This window comes from Stylophora pistillata, chromosome 4, assembly GCF_964205215.1.
Source record: "Stylophora pistillata chromosome 4, jaStyPist1.2, whole genome shotgun sequence".
Classification (NCBI taxonomy): domain Eukaryota; kingdom Metazoa; phylum Cnidaria; class Anthozoa; order Scleractinia; family Pocilloporidae; genus Stylophora; species Stylophora pistillata.
In genome coordinates, this window is record NC_142522.1 from 25606900 (window position 1) to 25620910 (window position 14011).

At 38.9% G+C, this 14011-nt stretch overlaps 1 protein-coding gene across 3 annotated transcripts; it reads right to left on the minus strand.

The window, feature by feature from the left end:
• Positions 1 to 1746: 1746 nt before the first annotated feature.
• Positions 1747 to 13665, minus strand: LOC111345231 (complement factor B). 3 transcript variants are annotated; one of them, XM_022952510.2, is made up of 14 exons: positions 13459 to 13665; positions 12061 to 12127; positions 11347 to 11523; positions 9932 to 10102; positions 8765 to 8932; positions 8312 to 8497; positions 7521 to 7706; positions 6218 to 6391; positions 5776 to 6067; positions 4584 to 4894; positions 4001 to 4135; positions 3602 to 3718; positions 3044 to 3164; positions 1747 to 2776 (listed from the first exon to the last, which is right to left on the minus strand). In XM_022952510.2, exons 1-14 carry the CDS (start codon positions 13477 to 13479, stop codon positions 2170 to 2172), a joined length of 2733 nt encoding a protein of 910 aa, XP_022808245.2. In that variant the 5' UTR covers positions 13480 to 13665; the 3' UTR covers positions 1747 to 2169. The 3 variants fall into 3 exon arrangements, with proteins under 3 accessions (XP_022808245.2, XP_088612856.1, XP_088612855.1); XM_088756730.1 differs by lacking the exon at positions 11347 to 11523; XM_088756729.1 differs by lacking the exon at positions 8765 to 8932.
• Between the last annotated feature and the right edge of the window lie 346 nt (positions 13666 to 14011).

The following is a 14011-nucleotide window of genomic DNA, read 5'->3' on the forward strand; positions in this document are numbered from 1 at the left end:
CATCGTTACGGTGGCCAATTTACCATTTCAACTTTGTTGATATATCCAAATTATTACGTTACTCCCACCGACGCAGCCCAAAACAGTTTTCATTTGTATAAATAATGACAGGTCCCTAAGGAAGGAGGGGGGGGGGGGGAGGTGGGAAGTTAGACTGTTATGAAAAAAATCCCCCTTCCAACAAATTTAGGATAATAGTCCAGGAAAGGAGATAAACCCTTAGTCATGCTAAGTTAACGCAGGGGATTCCTTTTTTTTCACTTCATCGCTAATAACATTGTTATAATCATATTAAAAAAACATGTTGGGCCTCCATTCTCAACCTTTTTCGCTTTTTAAGTGTATTTACACAATCAGGGTTGTTTGATCCATTAATAGATGACTGCAACTAGTTTTGAAACTAAAAAATTCTACAGGAATGATCCAACTCTGCCATTCAATTAACACAGGACGACAAATTGAAGATTTAAACTGATTAGTTTTTTTTGGCATTCAGCACAAGTCGGTGTATCTTTGATTTTGAACATATGTATCCGAGGCATTAATTCTTCCCTTTTTTTGTAATCAATTGTGGAGGCCAATGGTGCGTTAAAGATTGATTAAGAGTAGTGCACCCAGGAACAAACTTGTGGAGTATTTTGCACTTTCGAATGCATGCTTGAGTCGAGCCGCTATCTGATCGTTTCTTTGCTGGCTTGTTTTTTCACATTTTTTTCTGTCATTTGTTGGAGGGTCAGTGATATGTTTGTTCATTGGCCAGAGAATATTCCCCACCCTGGGACACTTAGGGGACTCCATTGAACGGACAATTAACCAAGTAGAACATTAGATTTAGAACAAATATTGGTTTAAATGAGATAATGTATTCAAAATGTCTTTCCCCTTCAGTTTTCTTTCACCGTTCTTTTGGAGCCATTCAAAAAGTCCTTCCAAAATCGGGAGCTTAATGAGATAAATATGTCTAGAAAGGCATCTTAGTAAGGAGGTTCCTCTTCGCTGCAACAACGCACGCGTAGCACCAAAGCAAGTAAAAAAACGCTCAGCTCACAGTACCGCGGCCCTGAATAACTCAGTAGAGCGAGCCAAACGAGATAGCTTCCTCTATAAAGTTCCATGCAGACGCAACAAAGTCTAAATCGGAGGAACAGGGACACTGCTGTACGAAAAGAATTAAAGAATATGAAAGGGGAAACGATAACATCTCAGCACTTAGTGGTTTCAGAACACCCTCTAAATAAGGACACGTTATTCTTGTTCGAAACCTGGCTTGGTTACTAATCGTAATCCTCACCTTTACACTCTTAGGGTGTTAGCAGCCATTCACTCAAAACGTCATCAAAATTTTGTTGACAGAAACAGCGAAATCGAAATTCTCTTGGTAATAGATTCCCAAAAGCAAATTGCAAAACAGCCCGCTGTAGATGACAAGAGGCAGCAGAGCAATGTCAACTCGTTAGAATGATAATGTATTCGAAATGCGCTACCGAGAGCACGCAAAAATGCACCAGAAGCATGTTGCTTTTAGGCTTCAAAAGTAACAACGCGCAAACATCCCAACTAATCGCTAATTTATGAAACAAAATCTTCTGCTCGCGAAGTCGGAGGTGACAAATGTTGTACGAAATTATTCATCGGCTGTCAAAGACTTGCAGCAAAGAAGTTCACAAATCGCAATGTACTGAAATATTCCATTCGGTGAATGGCCGCTTTAGATCAGAGGTAAAGTAGAGGAAACTCAGGCAGTGATGACCCCAAAGGAGAATAGGACTTTAATTTCCTTCCTTAAAATATATTGCTTCTGTCATGATTACTTAATTAAGAAAGTAAGAAAGAAACCATTTTATATTCATCGGCGATTTTCTTTGATTACAAACCGAAAAAAAAAAGACACAGCCCTACTATCAATCTGAGCATTAACCTACAAAAGCTCCGGCTTTTGAAGCAAAATGCATAATTGGACATCAGATTAAAGTTGAGAAATGATAAAGCAACGATTTTCGCATGAGTTTTAAGACTTTGTTTACAAACGACTTCCAAATCAGTTTTAAGCCTCAGCCCATAAGGAAATTTTTCCTCGGCACTATCACCGCACTAGTTACAAAAGATAATATTCATTTTAAAACGAAGAAGAGATACTCGAACATGTATTGAACCACCTCAGTCATTTTACTATGAGTTATCTTCCATAGTTTTCTTTATCCAATCAGTAAATGGATACATCCTAGTATAGTATCCATACTGATCCTTTTGTGCGCAGCCCACTCCCCAGCTGACCAGCCCAGTAGCCACCCAACGGAAGTCTTCTCCTCTTTCTGCCTCACGTACGAAAGCTCCTCCACTGTCACCATGGCAAGTATCATTTCCTCCCTTCCCATCCCCGGCACAAAACATCACTGTAGAGTTGAAAAAGTATTTCCCTGATTTGTTAGCGCAGAGTTCGTCGCTTTGAATTGTGAAGGCTGAGTACTGAAGACGGGCTGAGTAGCGTTTTTCTTCTTTGGGTATTTCTCCAAGTTTCAAGGCTTGCGTTACACCCCAACCTGTTGCTATGCCGAATTTTTTAGGGATTGCCAAATCGCCGTCATCCTTTTCTGGAATACACAATGTCCGTACAAAGGGGCCAAGTTCCACTTCCTTGTCGAGTTTGACCAAAGCAATGTCACTTGCGAATTTTTTATCGATGTAATCTTGATGAACAAAAATCTTCTTCACCTCCACATCCATCTGAGATTTTTCAACCCTCTCCAAGTGGTGGTCACCCGCTGTCACTTGGTACCTGCGAGATGACGAGTAGTTGTTTTAAAGAAAATAGTTAGGTTACACGTTTGGTTCACCAACCAAGGAAAAGCTGGTTTTGGTCATTTTCCGAGAGGTATTCGCCATGTGAATGATATCAGAAATTCGAAAGCCTTTTTACCACAGAATTTTCTCTGCTTATAAATGTGAACTTTCAAATGCAATAAATAATGATATCTAAAACCATAGATGTTAAAAGTTTCTTTAGACTTCAAACGTAAAAAGGATTGATGGACTCGGTGCTTACTTATTGGACAAATCGTCGAAAACACGAGCCCCTTGAAAATTTTTGTGGTAAAAACAATGTGCAGCCGTTAGAACCCAACGACGAGAAATCAGAGCACCGCCGCAGATAAGCACAAGTTCCCCTGAAAAGGAGGAAGTAAACAGATATAAAAACAATAATTAGTAATTTTCGCTAATAATTACTTATCAAAAAAAAAAAAAAGAAAACCGCCAAAAGAGAATTGAGCCCAAAAAACAATCACGCTTGTTGTGTGGGGTTTATATGCAGAACAATGGAGTCATTCTATTAGTGGGAACAAAGTAACGTTGATACCACGGAGATCAAGAGTTCCCAATTCCAAAGATAAATCTTAGTTCTAGAGTATTTTTAAGTAGTTTTCCGAAATGCCCACATGTAGATGTAGGCCGCAGACTGCCGTATGTGGGGTAGAATAATATGCCCAAATCATTCAAAGCAGCATATGGAAATATGATGGAAATAAAATGTTATTCGCGCTTTTCTTGTATGTACAGCATTCAATGAATGGGCTAACCGAAGCAAATCTCCAAATCAAATTACCGTCTGAGTTGAGCCTGCGTAGTCCAATCTGCCAGGGCCACCAGCCTCTTTTCGAATTCTTGCCACCGACCATTCTCGCCCTCAGGTCAACGGGACTTACACCACAGGGTTTATAATCTGTGAACAAGAAACAAACATAAAGTCATAATCACTTCATAGTAGACCGGTTTACTGCAATGCGCTTATATTCTTTCTTTTCTTGTCCTATCTTTTCTGTATTTTTAGATAATACATTGTGGAATAAGCTGGTCGATCTCACCTTCCAATTAACACTTCACTCTTCTACACCCTTGAACCGAAACCATTTTGAATCAAGAGCCCCGATTCATAATTGACTGCAAAATACAGAGGAATCACAAGCGACGGAATTTAAGCTGATATTATCAATTTACGACATACCGATCTTGATGTAAGTCGCTCTCTTGATGGCTTTCTGAAGATGATTGTAGTCTCTGACATGGAGCACATGATTATCGCCTGCTTCAGGTGAGGCTATATCCATCAGTTCACGAGCGCGAACTTTCTTTCCAACTCCTATAGGGTAAGATGTTGAGTGATAGTGGGCAAAACGAAAACTAGTGATAAAAACTAGTGATGAAAACTAATGGTAATAATAGCGGAAAAACCAAGTTAATACAATACTCCTCGCATTGCTAATAGTTGAATCCCCCTTTAGCCCAACTTCAGAAATGAGGGCTGCTTACAAAAATGATAATCGGAACTGGAGGTAGAGACCGTAACACTGTGAAATTACGTCGACTATATATCTGAAGGTAAATAACCTCACAGAAATAATATATAGAAGTGTAAACTGTACTCTTCCAGGGTGCTTGGGTCCAATTATGGGGAACGAGCGCTTGTGTGAATGTCAGAAAAAAGAGTAAAATGTCTTCCCAAGAGCGTCCTTTAATAAGTTTCTTAAACTTAACTTTCTAGAAATCTTCAAGTGCCCCTGTTTCAAATTACTGCCAAGTTACTTTACCTATTGCGTAGATCTCAAAGTTTTCCTGTTCACGAAGATGCTTCGCTAACTTTTTAGGCGGACCCCCAATGTTAGACATTCCATCGGTGATGAACATCAACACACGGTGACTGTCGGGACGAGCTTGTGGCACAACGACATCTTTGACCTCTTGTAAAGCAAGTGCTGAGGCCGTAGCTCCCCCAATGTAGATTATATCATCAATGGCTTTGATTGCTTTATCCATGGTGTCGACCTTTGCGTCTCCTAAGTTAAATTCAACTTTCACGTCCGTCCCAAAAGTCACGGCTGCTACTCGTGTTCCATCAGCTCTACGAGGAGGTTACAAAAACTGAGGATAAATTTCTTGATGTTATAGCTAGTGATGATATTGCTCACAATGAGCATCTATTAAATAGTTAATTTGGTTAGGCAGGGGATGTTAAAGAACCCACTCAAGAGAATACTGTGATGTGGTCTGGCCTGTTTGCTGGAATTAGGGGGGGGGAGGGGGGGTAGGGGGCATCTTCAAATATGTTTCCTTCGATTATTGTAAACTGCTGATGCAGTCCGGCCAAAGTCCCCCGAAAAGTGTTGGGATACGCATTTGATCATATCCACATGTTAAATTGCGCAATATAAATCTTAAATTATTATTATTATGATATGAGCACTCTTAGGATAGTTAGAACCGTCATAAGCTATTTTTAGCTAGTAACAATGACAAAACTTGACAACGGTTTCCTCGAATTTGCGGCCATTAAAATTTCAAGTAGTCTCACATTGTAGCATTTATTTCGCATCTTATTCTGTAGAAATTGTGGAAACTATCTCCTCTGGCTTCTCTCTCCATGAGGTCTTGTGCTCTCAACTTTCAAACTTACGACGTGGACATTTTCAATGCGGTTACACCAAGCAAAGGAGAATGGAGAAATGACCTGTCTCGTGCATTAATGGTCATTGAGAAGAAGAAACAAAGTTACGAGATTTATTCTTCTGATTTACCTATAAGGGGTACATTCCACAACCGTTCTTAAGACGCGAGCCATTTGCTTGCGTTTTGGACGTAATAACACAAGAAATTAAGTTTGAAGTGGTTTGTAAACTACTCCATCCGTGTGTTCAGCTCCTTAATTAGCGATATACTTATTCTTCAAATTATTAACACGTTGAACAAGTAGAAAAGAACTCTGTCCCTAAAAATTAATCGTACCTTTTGCTGGCGCCAATGGTTCTAACCAGCTCTTTTGCAAATTCCAAACCAAACTTGAAATCAGTCAGCTTTCTCACACTGCTTGATGCATCGATGACGAACACAAGATCTAAGCCACCCCTTGAGTTCAAATTAATGGCTCTGCCTCTGAAATCCATGCCACGAATACTTGTCCTGTTGCATCCAGTGCTGTTATCGCTGTTACACGTGTACTCTGATAAAGGATCAAGCAGATTTTTGCGAAGATTGTAGGCAGTGACGTTAACACCCTTAAACCGATCTTCGAATTCATCTGTAGAAACAAATTGATGGAAAGAACTCTGAGAAAACTGCAGTTCATCAGAGCTAACAGCACATGCTACTTAGAAATGATTTCGTTTGTCGTATACTAAGGCTGCAGGTAAAAGAATGCGACTTTTGTGCGACCTGCACTTATCATTACCCCGACAAATTGCGTCCGTGCCATTCCAAGCTCCGCTATCCAAGCATTTTCTTACTGCGGACCCCTTAAGAAGAAACCCGCGTTTACATTCGAATGATACAATGTCTCCCTTGTTGTATCCGCTGCCGTATTTACGTCCGCTTATTGGAGTACCTAGAACGGGACAGTCGGTATCTGAAAGAGAATTACAAAAAAAAAGTTTTTTTAGTCGAGGATTCACTTTTGATAAATCACTGACTGATTGACCGACGTACTGACTGACAGACTGACTGAACTGAGCGGAAAGTCAGTATCTGAAAGAAATATAAAGGGCAAAGGCTCTTCAGTTGACTGACTAACTAACCTACAGGCTGACTAATTGACTGATTGATTGACTGACTGACTGACTGATGAAGTACGCAGTTACTGACTGACCAACTGGCTTACTGACTGACTAACTCACTTCCACCCACAGACTGACTCACAGACTGACTAACTAACTGAATGGAATAGGATAGTCATTACTTACAAGAGATGTAAGGAGAAAGGCTCCTTCGTGGAAATTGCCCTTTTGCTTTACCCCATAAGGAACACTACTGATTGACTGGTTGACTGATTGGCTGAGTGACTGACTGACTGACTGACTCCCTCACTGGTTGACTGACTGACTGACTGACCAAAGGATGTCCCGGCCGGACCAATACTCATGGTCTTAAAATAAGTGGGGAGAATTTGCTACCTTTCTATGGTAGAAATGGATAGATATACTAGTCTTCTAGGATAAGGACGAATAAACCGTAGGCCCCGTCTCCTGCAGGGTTAGGGGTAGGAGACGTTAATTTCCCACGCACGAGATTACTGTGGGGTGGATGTCCTCCCGTGGGTGGGATGGGTGAGTGTTGTCCCTGAAAAGCCCCTATGGGGAGTGGTCAGTTAACCTATGTATGTATGTATGTATGTATGTATGTATGTATGTATGTATGTATGTACTGACTGAAGGACTGACTGACTAAAAGACTGGCTGACTCAAGCATTGACTGACTCAAATACTGGCCACCTTATTATAACACTGACTGACTGACTAAATGACTAACTGACTGACTAACTGACTTACTACTAAACTGACAATCTAATCAAAGAAAGTTTTTATCTCACTCTGTCCTTACTTGACTTGTGCTGGGCTATTTATGCCTGATTGGCATAAACAGCCAGCTTTATCTATATAAAGCCGGGATAATACGAGAAGTAAAAAAGAAATAAAGAGCGAATAACCATTGCCACTCTCTACTGCATTTCAGAGAAGCTTAAGAAAATTCTGACTTACTTCCATCTTGACATGTGGCCAAAGTTCCATTCCATTCCTTATTCTCCTGGCAAGTCCTTTCCCTTGAGCCAGACAATTGGAAACCAGACTGGCAGGAAAACTGCACTGTACTACCAATTCTAAAATATCGATCTTGATAGTAACGATCACCATTCTCTGGTCTCCCAGGATCTGGACAAGATTTTACTACAAAGCAGTATCGTTTATGGTTACGAAAATAATAACAATAATCATTTCTTTAAAACTTGATAACATCACGAAATGTTATCAGTGGGACATTCATGTGGATATTTATTTTCCAAAGCCTGTTGTCGTATCTGATTGGAATTGAAAGACTTAGCATTTTTGGAATGATGAACAACTGTGCAAAGATCATCCTTGGTGATGATTGGTAGCTAGGTTTTTGAGGACATTGAACAACGCCAAACAGAGTACCGGTATACATGTAACTCTAGGGTTCAGTTTCTCAAAAGTCCCAATAACTTAACGGGCGTTTCAAAATTTAAAGGATAGGAAAGCAGGTTCTGGCACCCAAAAAATTCCTTTTTGTTTCTTCGGCAGATAGTTTTATTGTATCATTTTCACAACTTTTGAGATCCCCATCTTGAATGAAAACAGAACACCTTTATGGGCCCAATAAGTTAACAGGACTTTCAAGAAACGGGCCCCAAGATTGAAAGTCAACCCAGACCACAGCACTGAGGGTAAACCCTTGAACTGATAAGCCATTCCTGTCTCTTTCTCCCACATAATTAATTAAATCATTATTTTATTCCTTAAAACATGCTTACTAGCGCAATATGGTGATCTTCTGGGGCTCCAACCAAATTTGAGGCAAGTCATCGTGTCACTGCCTCGTAGCTCATACCCTTCGTTACACTCAAATGCAAGGGTAGCTCCATACAGGTATTCAGGGTCAGAGGTGGTGACATTTCCATTTCGAATGACAAGTCTTCGTGGCTTTACACAACGGATTTCTGTAAAAAAAATGAAATACTATTTAGCGATATGGAGAGATTTCCATAAATGTGTAACACTAATTCTAAAACAGTCCTTGTCCCAAAGCAAATAAACTGTTTCGCCATTATTTTTATAAAGAATTGTATGCATACTGAAGTACGGGGTTATATGGAGATCTTTCCAGTTACATTCCCATTCTACACAATTTGAAAGCAGGACCTCCATTAATAATTTTGCGGTTAAAACGATCTTTTGTGCTAGCGCATCTCTTTCAGTTTACTTACGTGTACAAGTCGGACCACTTGACCATTTCCCATTATGAAGACACGTTCTCCTTTCCGGTCCATGAAGTCGATAACCTTTTGAACAAGTGTATTTTAAAGTATCCTCGTAGTTATAACTTAAGCCGCTCACGTTAGCATTAGGAATGTCCTCGGGTTTTCCACATGATCCTAACGGAGAGAACACAAATATATATTTTTAACCCCATAACAAGCGAAGAGGAAGAACCAAAGATGAATGCCGGGTTACTCTGGAGCACACTTACGCCATCTCTCGCATTAACTGCGACAACACAAATGAATGGGCGTGAAAGAGGATTAACGTAGCGGCCATTTTGAAGCTATGTCCATCCATTATGGCCGCTCCTGATCGCTACAAACAACTAGCAAGAGAAGAGGAGCATTTGCTGACAAGGTGAAGTAATTGTCGCTAAATTGGAAATTTTAGTCCGATTGTAAGGTACTCTCCTTGCCTATTCAATTTTGGTATCTTCATATCGGTTATTCCAATCACAATTAGTTTTAAAATTGTGAGTGTTGACTCTGTTGTCTTCCAACGCATATTTTCAGCCTGATATCTTCTAAGAGCTCTTATCTTTCAAGGACTAATCGGTGCGTGTGGCGTTTTATTGTCGTCTCTATTGGAAAGATTCTTGTATAGCCCAAACAAGGGATTTGAACTCTACTAACTATGAATAAATACAGGAAAAGTTATGGATGTATATTCATTTCCTTTGTATTTAATTTGCAATTATAGCCAATTCAGTATCGAAAGAAGCTCGTTAATGTTGTTGCATTTTCACTCAGACAATAACTTTAGGCGAACAAAATAAAAGCATTATTGTCGATTTGGATTGGAGCAATTAGAGTGCTTTTCGATTGAGTGCTGTGAAATCCTAGTCAGGTTAGATGTCACCAGGAGCCAATGAGAACTCGAACTGAAGTAAAAACAAGCAAACTGCCTGAAGCGTGGGAAACGCAAGTGACCAAAATCGTTAATGGTTTTGGTTTTGAATCTCATTGGTTGAGAAAGTGGTAAGAGTTCTCCGGAATAATCAGCTGACGATAACAGCAAAACCAAAGCAACCCCGGATAACTTTCGCAACTAAAATTATTGTTGTTTGTGCACTTGTATTAAGATTATCGGATTTAGTCATGAATTTAACTCACTTGGTGAACATTTAGGAGCCTGGGACCACTGTCCGTCTTTTCCGCATTTCCTTCTTTTTGGTCCTTCGAGTACATAGCCATGATCACATCTGTACTTTATTTTATGGTTGGCGCTGAAACGGGAACCAGAGAATGTGGCGTGTGGAATGTCATCGGGTTTGCCGCAATATACTGATAAAAAGAATGTGAGGAAATATATATGAGATTAAATATGCTAACAGTTTTTTACGTTTTAAATCATAAACTAAAACTTAATCATGGATTAGTGAAGTGCGTTCGATCTAGCTTTGGAATGGACATTTTTGAACCTTTGTAACAAAGTCCAATTTATGATTCAACTTATGAAGTTCAAATGTTGGCGTGGCTTACAGTTTTAATTTATAATTAGAGTTTTAATTACAGTTTTAATTTATAATTAATCGTACTCCTGATGCTCTAAAATCCATGGTAGTTTATCAATTTTCTTGTGCGGGATGTAATTTCCGTTGTATTGACGAAACTAGTCGCCACCTCTCTACTAAGATAAAGGAGCACACGGAAAGCGATAAAAACTCGCATACGTATAATGCACGATCCTCGCAGTAGAGAGCGCTATTTATGCAATAGCGAAGATCAGACCTGAAAAAAATCAGGCTTACACGGGATTCGAACCACTGACCTCTGCGATACTAGTGCAGCGCTCTACCAATTGAGCTAACAAGCCAACTGGGAGCAGGCCGTTAAGTTGATTCATAATAAACCCGTGATGATAAATCAGATACGATGAATATATGAAGTTCATATATTTTTGAACTGCGGTTATAGATACGTATAATGCACGATCCTCGCAGTAGAGAGCGCTATTTATGCAATAGCGAAAATCAGACCTGAAAAAAGTCAGGCCTGTACGGGATTCGAATCACTGACCACTGCGATACTAGTGCAGCGCTCTACCAATTGAGCTAACAAGCATATTTTTAACCATTTTAACACATCTCCTTCTCATAAGAACAAATACTCCCTTTCTTGCTTTAGTATTCTGGATTCTGCCAACAACTCAATTGATTTAAAACTCAAAGAAGCTTTTTATATAAATAAGATCAAACCTGAACTCAACAAACAATTACAGCATTATAACACTTTTCTAGCATTTTAGTTCACACCTTTAATTTCATGTTTGTTGTCACGCTGTAATTAGTACCCGCTTTTGTATTACATCATACTGTAAATATTTTATTCATCTACTTGTCTGTTATATAATTACTCACGTTCAGTTACTCATTGATTGAAGGTGGCATAAGCATGCCGAAACATGTCTCTAAAAAAAGTTGTTTATTTCTTACAATATATATTATAATTAATCATTTAGTTGGATTAGTTCGATCAAATGGCTCTAATTTATCCAAACCGAAGCGAGTCAACCCGCGGGACTTCACCTGAACACTTGGGTGTTTTGCTTGCGATCCACTTTCCATTCTTGCAAGTTCTTATGTCAGTTCCTTTTCGGCAAACGTATCTTGCCTTACAATAACCAGTGTGTATAGCCACTCTGGATTTTGGAGGCGGATTTTTTTGGGCTTCACGGAGAATATCAATGCATTTCTTGTCACATTCTAACACAAGAAGAAACAATGTAACTTGAAAGCAAGCATATGCCCAGTAAGGTAACATCTTTTATGTAGACAGTTAGATATACTTGACTTGGATTTACTCGCGTAGGTGAGATATGTTATAGGTTTCACCGACCCTAAATATTCAATCTTATCTTTGGGATTTCAAGTTAATTAAACTCATCTTCTGCAAGTGTTCATGAACCGAAATTAGAACTCGCTTCTGTTTACAACCCAGGGTAAAATCTTACGAAAGGCCAAATAAAGTCTCCCGCCGGTTTGATGTCAGCTGATGCATAAATACGCCCGTTTCTCCTACATAAAATTTCTTTTTAAAAGGAATGATTGCAGTTTTGTTAGTAAGCCTCTGTTCGCTATTAGTTTGAAGTTAGGACCTACTTATATTAAGCTTTTTACTATAAAATAAAACTATACCGAGATTCCCAAAAGAGACTGGGACAATAGAAAACAACTTCATTAACTGATGGTTTGTTAACTCTGAATTCAAGGGGTAAACGCTTGAACTTCCGTAAAACTTACTACTTTTTCGGCTCATTACATTTTGAGTGGCCAACACCAGTGCAGTCAAAAACACGTACCATAGAATCTAGGAAATAAGAGAAAAGTTCAGTTTCTTTCCAGTCAATATTTCTAAGCTAAACAAGTGCTTAAAACTCAAGTGCGCGGTAGATTTAGTCATTTTCTCCTCTTTTAGCAGATTAGTTGATATCCAGAGGATCCTCGCAAATTTGAGGCCAATTTTGTGGCTAGCTCTGTCGAAGGGCTAACGCTTCAAACGTCAGTTTTGGAAAACTTTTTAACGGCGGCCATTTACGTTATCAACTCAGTTAATAATACCATAATTGTATTTATTTAATAGTTGTATTTATCGTGTTGGCGATATTTTTGGAACATATTCCTGATTGATTGAATGGTGTTCTATGGGAACTCCTTTAATCAAAGATAACTTCATTTAATTTTGAATTGTATGAAGAATGAAAGTTATCCTTTTAACTTAAGTGGGTGTTTGTTTTGAATGATAACTTCTCCTTAAAAGATCAGTGCATAATTCAGCGCACGAGTGATGAGAACTGATGAAAAGAGAATTAGCTCTACTCTTTGAGTGTGTTTCTTTGATCAAAGCCAAAATTCTTCAAACCAGCTTTTAGAGGAAGTGTATAGGAACTCTGTGGGAGAATCAATCTAAATTGACTCGACTATCTTGGTGATAATTATTACATTGTGAACAGCCTCCATGGTAAAGAATTTTATATGACTGACACCCTCGTATACCTTTCCAACGCCTTTATAGGGTACATAAATTTAATAGACTCAAGCCTAAGCTTTTAAACATGCAGGTATAGGAGTATTTCAAGGAATAATTTTTGTCGCCTTTACTTTCCTTGCTGAAGGAAGAATCTTCCTTTTTAGCTTAGAGAAGGTTAAAGGTTAGCCAATGTTTTTCACAATACATAGAAACTCTTTGCTTTAACTAATAGCAAAATTTCTGATCGTATAATTAGATACTAAAACTTTTATTTTTGTCCAGTTTCGATTAAATTGGCATCATCGGAATATGATGAGAGTATTGACTTTTATTGATTAACACTGCTTGCTCTTTGCTGACATTAAACGTCCCCCATCATGAAGATGATTAGTCGGATTAGTAATAACGTTACGTCCTTTTGTTGTTCTGTGCAGTGGCACTAGTCGTTCCATATCACTGAATCTTAATTTATGATAGTATAATGATAGTTGCGAGGCTTCTTCGCATACTTTTTAATTATCAGGGCTTTTAGAGTAAAAATCTCCTTTAACCCGATGATCGAAACACCCCGTCAAGATTAATTAATATTGGTTGATGCAGCGCGTATATTTTTCCCTTTTAGTCCTTTCAGCTTTACTTGCGTTACTGTGTAGAGTAAATTAACATCTTACCTGATATCGAAAAAATAGCATCTTGCTCTGTTTGGAGATTTAACTCTAGATAATGCTCAGAGCTTAGTGCATTCGAAGATATCTCTTTTCTGTTTCCGCTATTCGCTAGCGTGTTGAGATTGTTAATTCTTTCAGGATATTTTTACCGTCTGAGCGCTGCCTAAACACAAATGAACGGTTGCCAAAGAAAACAGTGTGCGCGCCCATTCAGAGCTTGCTGTCAATTTAAGCAGCTACAGTTTCAGCGGATGTTGAGGTCGTATTTTGAGAAGTTTCAGGAAAAGGTCTGGGAAGTTATTTTCTTCCTGTGACAAAAAACATATTTTCTTCGCTTTATTGCGCCATCATTTCTGTCACTTTCGATGAAAACTGTTACATCTGCCATAGTTTCCTACTTGGTTAAGACGGTAAACTCTTTATGATAAATGAAATAAAGAAACATTGGAAATATACACAGTTGAGTGTAAAATTTAATATGACGGTTGGCCGACTTAACTGGTCTGATTGGTAACACCACATTGCTCAATTCTGATAAAAAGATAAACAGCAGGGG